Source organism: Manis javanica, chromosome 3, assembly GCF_040802235.1.
Source record: "Manis javanica isolate MJ-LG chromosome 3, MJ_LKY, whole genome shotgun sequence".
NCBI classification, from domain to species: Eukaryota; Metazoa; Chordata; class Mammalia; order Pholidota; family Manidae; genus Manis; species Manis javanica.
The window spans coordinates 53,822,870-53,831,868 of NC_133158.1; the positions used below are offsets into that span (position 1 = coordinate 53,822,870).

The window sequence follows — 8,999 nt, forward strand, 5'->3', positions numbered from 1 at the left end:
GATTTGACCATGTCATCCAATATCTGCTATTCTGGAAACTACAGCTTCCCTCCTATTGGAAGCTGCTTCCATGTTCCTTTTATCTCATCCATTACTCTACTGGTGTGAACTGTGCTGATGCTCTCTGCTTGCCCTGCCAAAGCAATGTGGCTTCTGGACAACTTCCCAGAGCCATGTGGTAAACCTTTCAGCTACCAACCATCCAGCTGTATGTTTACAACCTATGAAATTTTTTGCTACCCTTCTACTATTTATTGCAGAGCTATCAGTTTTTTCCCATCAGGTCCTATCTCTTCAGTTTCTGTAAACCATCAATGTATAATAGACTACAAAACTATTTGTCCAAGAGTTGCTGTCCCCAAAACCACTTTTCTTATGGCTGTCAGCTGCAGAACTTTATCTCCTGTGCATATTGAGCACTGAATTTTGTGTCCAGGACCAGCCATCCTTTGAGACATCTGTCCAATGGCTGTCAATCTCTAGGTGATGTGGCCTACAGCTTCAGCCCCCAGGGCTATGTGTCTAAGAGTTTTCAACCTATTTGCAGCCTATATAGCAATTTCCAACCAGCCTGTTCTCCTTTTGGGACTTGGCAATCTCCATTTATTAGAAGTTCATGCTGAATCATCATCCTAGTATCTTGCCAGATAACTTTGTATAGAAATGTCATCTTTACATTGATAAATTGTTCTTAGGATTATGGGCCATTGTGTTTTTAGTTCAGTTACTGTTTTAATTGGTGGTCTTCTACTTGTTCAAATTCTAAGTGGTTTTAATTGTTGGTTTATTCACTAGAATATTCTTACTATTAGGCTTCTTGATTTCCATGCCATTAACATGTTCTTAAGTAGGAAAAAAGCTTTCATGGTTATCCCTATATAATTAATTCAAATGATTTAGAAGGCAGTATCTTTTTATTCTTTACTACCTTTATTATTCTTGATTACCTCCTCCCTTGAAGTTTAAGCCTTTGAACTTTACTACCCAAATATATTTAAATAAAAAAACATGTCTGAAAAAAGCAAGCAAGATAGACATTTTCAAGGTCCTGATTGAATGTCATACTACCTGAGCATTAAATGTGCACTGGTATTCTCTAACATTTAAGAAGGGAATTATGAAGGTTTATTAGTCAGAACAAACTACATTTTATCACAGTAACTAATAACTCCTAAATTCCAGGAGTTTAAAATTGCAGGGATTTATTTATCACTCATACTATACATTCACTGTCCCAGCTTCAAAATCATTCTCTTTCTGGGATCCAGGAATAGATAGTCTTCACTATCTGGAATATTGCCAGTAGAGGCAGGGGAAAGATCAAAAGATAGTCCCTTACCAACTCTATATGTCTTCTAATATAAGTGAACAAAGCAAGTCACAATATCCACCCTACCTTATGGGATTAACCACAGAGGGGTTATATCAATTTTATTTTTGAACAATGGAAAAGATATTATCTCTTCCTCCTAAATTAAATTTAAGAAGCCCTTACCCCAAGCCTCTTCATGGATCCTTGCATAGAGCACATCACTATTACTTAGAACTTATTTATATCTTTTATGTATACATGTAACTAATTAAGTTTATCCATGTACTAGGTGGGAACTAGTTCTTCCTACAAGCAACTTCTCATAGTTACCATATTGATCACTTTCAATGTGCCAACATACCACTGGATAATAAATAATCTATGGAAAGAATACCATTCTTCCAGTTCTACAGCTAAGAAAACTCAAATAGGGGAAGCATTTGTCCAAAGACCTACTTAAGCTGAATTCCAAACATGTTCCTTTATCCTCCATATTATCTACAGTCTTCATCATTTAGGTGATGACTAATCTGAGGGTCTCTCGGATGTTGTCTCAGTAACTTGTGGCCCATGACCTTCATCTCCAAAGCTGCCAATCTGAACTGCAAATAACTTTTTTTTTCCTACTTCAGCAATAGCCTGCCCTTCTCTCTGGTCTAATTTTAATGGTATACACTTAAGTCCTTTCTAGAAGTCTGTCTTCCCATGAAGATGGTAGGAAATGCCTTCAACTTATTCAGTTCCTCCAAATTGACTTATATCTATATCCGTATATTTACATAAATGTATAAGTCTATGAATATCTCTATCTATCTATCTATCTATCTATCTATCTATCTATCTATCTATCTGTTTATATAGATCATAACAAGTTGTTTAGCCTAAAACCTGGCATCCTCTGGTGCATTTATTTTCTTTCTTTTTTCCTTTTTTTTTTCTGATGCACTCTCATACAATAGGCTTTAGATGAGACCAAATAATTAAAGTAATAATATTTATTACTAATAACATAAACAAAGATCATAGGCTGATAATAGTGATAGAAGTTAACATCAACTACATACTAACTCTATTTCATAACTTTTGCCAGCCTAACTCATTTAATCCTTACAGCCATTATGGAAAAATACTTCTATTAACTCTATTTTGAGGATGTGGAAATTGAGTTACAGAAACATTTGATAGTTAATTGCTCATCAAAGATAGGGTGTTCTAATCCTATTTCCGAGGAAAATGGAGTATTGAGTGCCTATTCTTACAAATTTCATGTGCAACCTTCCAGAAACTAGCTAATGACACATGGCACAAAAGCATATGGGTTAAATAATAGTCATTAGTGATTTGTTGTCAAGTAAGGCATTTTTCTTAAGTAGTTGGGGTGGAACAGTTCCTTTTGGGCATTAGTTTTTAGAGGACACAAAGATTATTGCAGACTATATATTTGTAACATCAAAGTAAATTAAAATTATAACACTTTTCTTTAGTCTAATAGGTGACTGGAATTTCCTGTATCAGAGCTCTAGAAAATTAAAGAGAAAAGTAACCTTTCATTTGCATCTACTTTGTGCCATGAACTTTCTTAGATATTCTTCACATTTTTATTAAAAAAAAACTCATTCCATCCTCACAACAATTCTGCAAAGTAGTTGCTGTTTAACTCTGGTTTTAAGTAAGAAGGTACTGAGGTACTAAGAAAGAACAGTTTTCTGAGATTATATACTAGTAACCATGTTCCAATAGTACTCGGTGAGAGGCTAACTCATAATACATAAGGTGCAGTCGTGACAGCTCCATCTCAAAATGTTTAACTTAACCACACCTGTATCTCATTTCATTTATACCACATTTTCCTGAAAAGGTAAGCACTAACCAAAATCGCATTCCTATCTTTCCACCCCTGCTTGTGTTCTCATTTTTAAAATGCTTTATCTTCATTTACTCCTGTTTCCTAAGTTTCTTATTTTGCTCATCTGCCCTTCAGCCTTCAAAACAAGCTTCTGATGATCCATGAAGTCAACAACATAAATGTAGCTAAGGGGTCCTTCATTTTAGGTTACCAGTGCTAAATTTAAGAATCATTTTGACTCAGTACTGATAATTTAATTGCTATTCAAATATGGATTGAATGCATTTTGCATTTTTAAATCATGATATCATTGTTGCATCATTTAACTGCACTCTGGCAAGTGGAATTAGAACACAATTATATATATGGTGGCAAAAAAGGAAGATAAAAATTTCATCATGACCTAAAAGGCTAAAAGGAAAATTCCATTATTTTGTTTAAGGGCCATTTACTGGAAAATTTAGCCTTCTTTGATCGTGTCTGTTTACCCTAAAGGATTTTTAACCTTTGGGAAAAGTTGGGAAGCAGTTCTATAACTCTTTTTTAATGAGTCGCAAGCAATCTGCTGTCTCATTAGATAAAGGAATTTTGGTTCATATTCTTCAGAAGGCATGGGAATTTCTCTAAATTATCTGATGGCTAGAAAGCTGTTTCTTGCATCTCAAATTGCCCTGTATACAGAGTGCAAGCTCCCCAAACTACTAACAACTATGTATTACAGTTACCTATATTTTTCTGATTAAATGTGTTAGTGAGATGTAATGTGGCTGTTGCACAAATTGCCACAACTATTCTCTTTCAATTCTGGAGACTAGAAGGGCAAAGTCGGTTTCGCTGAACTAAACTCAAGGTGTCCATAGTGCTGAATCCTGCTGGAGTCTCTAGAGGATAATCTGTTTGCTTCCAGGCTTCAGAGGTTGCTCACATTCCTTCACGTATGGTAGCGCCACTTCAATCTGCTTCTATTGTCATGCTGCCTTCTCTCTCCCTCATCTACTGCCTCCTTCTTATAAGGATTCCTATGAGTTCCTCAGGCTTACCCAGAAATCTGCCTCATGATCCTTAAGTGAATCATACCTGCAAAGTCCCTTTGGCCATGTAAGGAAACATTCACGGGTTCTGGGGATTCGGAAGTGGGTATCTCGGGAAGGTATGGGGGATTCTATTCAGCTTTTCATACATAGGAAATATTATTTAAAAAATTAATGGAAGGAAAGATTATTTTAGTAATTAAGTGAAAACAGAGTAATGCATATGCTTTTCCAAAGCCTTCAGAGGACCCTGCCAGCCAGACGGCAGTGGTCCTTACTTTCTGCTAAAACCTACTGTTGTTGTGAATTTGATATTTGCTCTGATACTGATATTGTTTGCTGCCTCTCTTACCTACAGGGAGACTAAAGTAGAAGACAATTCTGTAGAGGTGTCGTTTACAGAAAATGGTGGGTTTACAGAAAACAGTGGGTGATGGTTGGCTGCCTGTGGGTGTGATGTGTAGATAAGAAGGAAATATAAAAGCAAGTAAGAGGAATTAAACCAAATTCCATCTTTGCAAATCTCAGTGTCTGATTGTTTAGAATATTATTGTTCCAATAAATTGAAATATGTTGTAAAGTTTTGTGCTACAAATATTGGTTATACTATATGATAGCTTACATCATTTATGTTGTTGGATGTAGACCAGGGTGAATGACATTAGTTTAAAATACTCTGCCATTTATGCTAAGTTGGAAGAGGAGTATGTGAGCTTTACAGCTGACCGATTTATTATTTCTGTTTAATTTTTTCCCTCAAATCTGCTACAAGGATTTCAAAATAAAATAAATAACCATGGTATGATAGAGAGATGTAGAAATAAAGCTCCATCAACCTCTGAATTTGTCCATATATCACTATGATTCAGTCACTTAGTGGAAAGTTGGCCAACAACCACTTCATGAATTTTATTTCCTATTTGGCCTGCCTCAGGACTGAAAATTTCTGCACAAAAATCCCAGGACACTCTATAGTCAAACAATTTGCTGAAAATACTGTTTACTGATCCTGACCTTTTTCACCTGAGAGACACTTCACAAAACAGCAAAAAGTTTAATACGGAGTTGCTTACAGAATAAATTCATCACCTTACAGTATAAATACTGACAGCAGCACTGAGAAAACTCCGGTTTTAAAAAATGTTTGGAGAATATGTGTAGGTTTAAATTGGTGTGCATTTAAAATACCTACCTGAGAAGTAAGGAACAGGGATGGAAATCTAATTGTTTTCTGTGAAGACAGTATCTTTTAAAAACTATCCTTACAGCTTGTCCTACCTGAAGAACTTGGTACTGTCCTCTGCCTGAACTCATGGCTGTTAACAAATGCATTGCTGTTTTCAATTCAATGGAGACTGTAAGTGGGAATCATAGTTTACATTTTCAAGAACAAAGCATCAATCCTTTAGTTTAAATTAAAATCTTTAAAAATATTTCCTTCAGTGTTATGCAATATAAGAATGAAATAATGTCCATGTGCAAATAAAAGCGAATCAGGAATAAGTAAAACATATTTTGGGATAAATGTAAAAAGAATGTTATACATCTGACAGCAACTGGGTTTTGTGGCATGGACAACTGAATATGTAATGCATAATCTTGGTTAATTAGGAAGGTATAAACTTGAGAAACTAGCCTTCTCTGATATTATATATTACAGAAACTCTTTAAGAAACGGGTCTCATAGAAGTCTTGGTTTCTTAGCAACCACTGATTCCCAGGGATGAGTTCATTTTTGGCCTTGTGTAGGTCACCAAGTCTCCCTGGGATTGTTGTGGGTATTACAGATGGAATTTTCCAAACACATGAGAAGTCGAGATGAGAAGTTGTTGCCAGCACATTGCCTGGCATGGTTAAGAGTATAGCACAAATCTTCTGAGAAAACCATTTTTTCTCTTAGTAGTTCAAAATATTCAGTTTATTTCAAACTACAGGATCAAGTTCTGCCGTATTTTGCAGTCAAAGAGTGGAAAAGTACAGGTTCCTTTTTTTACTTGAATTCTCATTAACCTTTTAATAACCGTGCTGCAGAAGCCCATGGACATTTGAACTGCTGGTAACCACTGATTGACAGCTGAGAGTTTGCCTATTAACACTAAAATCACTATTCACCCGATCTGTGGTCAGCAGCTGAAGAGTGATGGGTGATGGTCATAGTGGCTATTATAGATACTTTGAAGAATCAAAATAAACGTATTTGTATACGAGTGTGAAAATGTCAGCAGCTGTAGCTGAACAACACACTAATAAGATGATGCTGTGTTAATGGCCCAGGTAGCAAGAAGAAAGAGAGTCTGGAGAGGCTGCAGACGCTCACTGGGGAAGATATAAGGTCCTTGGGCCACAGCCTCCATTCCTTCAGAGAAAGCAGCAAGCATGTACTCAGGCTCCATGTCTCTCCTGGGCTACCTTGGGGATTGCGGTGGTACATGCTACAGAACTCATTGTTACATCCCAGTGAGTCCTTCTGTTGCTCTTTGCTCTAGTGGTATAAGCCCAAACTTTGATCTCTGTTTACCCAGTAGCTACCAAGGAAACCTCTGGCTCCTGGATAATTGCCAAGAAATCTATGGTGAAGCACCAAGCTGTGAATCTTCCAGCTCTGAGCTCAAGACCAGCTGCACAAGTTATGACCCATCAAACTCCTGTGTGCCCTGCAGCAGTCCAACAGTAGGCAAAGTATGCAGTACTTGTGCATCTACCAACGTTGGACCCAGCGCCCGCTGCAGCCCTTACAACCAGACCAAGGGGTATGTATGCAACTGCTACACCCACAGCCGGTGTACATCTAAAGCCTGCCAGACTCTCAGCAATGGTTTCAAAGGCTTTCGGCAACTCAACTGCTTATCCAAGAATTTCCAACCCCTAAACCACTGCAGACTGGGTAGGCAGGGGTACAGAAGCAACCAAAATCTTGGCTTCATACCCAGTAGCTTCTCACCATCATGTTATATGACCAGAAGCTGCCAATCCCAAAACTATTCAATGAGAAATTGCCAATATCCAAGCTATGGGTCCATGGGCTGCCAACCACTGAGCTATTTTTCTGGAAACTTCCGGTCTCTGAGCTGTATTCCAAGTACCTTCCCTCCTTTGAGGTATTTATGCAGTGGATGCAGAACTCTGAATTGCTAGTGATGAACTTACTGTATTTGTTGCTGCTGGAAATTTTCCAATGGGGAAGATTCTACCAAGTAATCACTTTCTCTAATATTCTGCTGAATATTCTTAAGAATCTTGTTACATTGACCTCAAATATAACTCCAAGACTTATTTACTACCACCGTATTACCTGCTAGCTTTTTTTTCTGTTGCTCTGTTAATGCCCTTTGTGTTGAAGGCTGATCTTGAAGGTAGTCTTACTGTTTCTGAGATCGACTATGACGGACACATTGAAGAGATTCCATATGAAATACAACCATTGCCAGATTTATTTTGGCTGTCACTGTAACTTGTCTGCCAGTGTGAATATCCCCTACCTTTCTTGATGAAGTAGAGTCTCCTTGGTTTGACTGATGACTTAAGATGATGATTCTTCCACATCATTTGCTTTCTATCAAAATTTTGTTGACTGCTTAATTAGCATCTTGCTAACAAGCTAAGAGACGATATTATCTTAAATAGGAGCAATTTCATCCTTCGTCTACTGACTGATTAGAAGTATACACAAGCAGCAAGGTCCAACTAGAGTTCAATTTCAGAAGAACTTCAGCAAATCTTCTCTTCCAAAGATCATAAAACAAGACTGGCTGGCACTTGGATTTTGTTCTAAATGTCTAGGATTTACCTATAGAAGCAGCAGAACAAAAAATTGTTTGTTGAAAGAATGACAAAATACTCTTCTAGACTCTTCATTATTACTGATAATCCATGTTCGTGATTCTGCTATAATTCTCTCCTGTTGAATTATTTCTTTCTGATTCTAGGACAGATCCTGGCTCATTGTTAATAAACGAGTTTCTATTGGGAAATAATGATTTTCATTGCTCTTTATTTCATATCACTAAAGTTTTATCAGTATTCTGGGCAATATACATAGAATTATCAAGCATTCGTTTCCCACCATTTAGTTTATAGCTCAATTAAAAATATAATGAATATAGAATATGAATTCCTAGGAATTATTTGTTTTATTCTACTTTTAACACATTAAGTGATATTAATTCTAAGACTTATTCTAAGAATTTTATTATTCTGTCTGTTGTTGATATTTAGATAAGGAAATCTGGGGAAATATTTATAAAAAAAATCAATTGAATAAAACCTATATAAAGTATCAAATGTACATATATTTTCCTGTATAATAGGTGTATTTATTGGTTTTGCATATAAAGTTTGGGATTTGGAATAGATTTAATATTGAACCCAGTGAGAAGTGACTTAACCTTAAAAAGTTCTCCAAAAAATGAAATTGATAAAAAATGAAATTTATACTAAGAATTTTTGTAAATAAAAAGCAAATCATGTTTCAAGACAAATAAAAGGGCCCCTGGTGATGGGTATAAATGGAGTTTGGAGGGATGGGGAAAGATCATCAATATCAATAGCTAATGACTAATACAGAGCTATTGTAGATGTGAATATTTAAATTGCCAACACTTTATGACCAGGTAATAATGTCTTAATGTTCTCCTGTAGAAACATTCTTTCAAGTTTTACAGTATTCATTTCAGCACTGCCTGGTTAGTGAAAAATTGGAAACAATGGAAAAATCTATAAATGGGAGACTATGAAATAAAATGTTATGAAGCCATACTAATAAATACTTAAAAGAATTAAAAAGAATGGCATAGAGTCATATGAGTTGTAT

General features: G+C 36.1%; 2 protein-coding genes across 2 annotated transcripts; both read left to right on the plus strand.

Moving 5' to 3' along the window:
• Positions 1-314: 314 nt before the first annotated feature.
• KRTAP25-1 (keratin associated protein 25-1) lies at positions 315-623 on the plus strand. The gene is given in 1 exon segment (XM_017651465.3): positions 315-623. A coding segment is annotated over 1 exon segment (309 nt).
• Positions 624-6,560: 5,937 nt separating this feature from the next.
• KRTAP24-1 (keratin associated protein 24-1) lies at positions 6,561-8,154 on the plus strand. The gene has a single exon (XM_017651461.3). The coding sequence runs from the start codon at positions 6,566-6,568 to the stop codon at positions 7,322-7,324; it is 759 nt and encodes a 252-aa protein (XP_017506950.3). The 5' UTR covers positions 6,561-6,565; the 3' UTR covers positions 7,325-8,154.
• The last annotated feature ends 845 nt before the right edge of the window (positions 8,155-8,999 follow it).

What these genes read in the sequence shown, in the direction of transcription:
- KRTAP24-1 (XM_017651461.3), top strand. Translation starts at nt 6,566, where the DNA reads ATGTACTCAGGCTCCATGTCTCTCCTGGGCTACCTTGGGGATTGCGGT.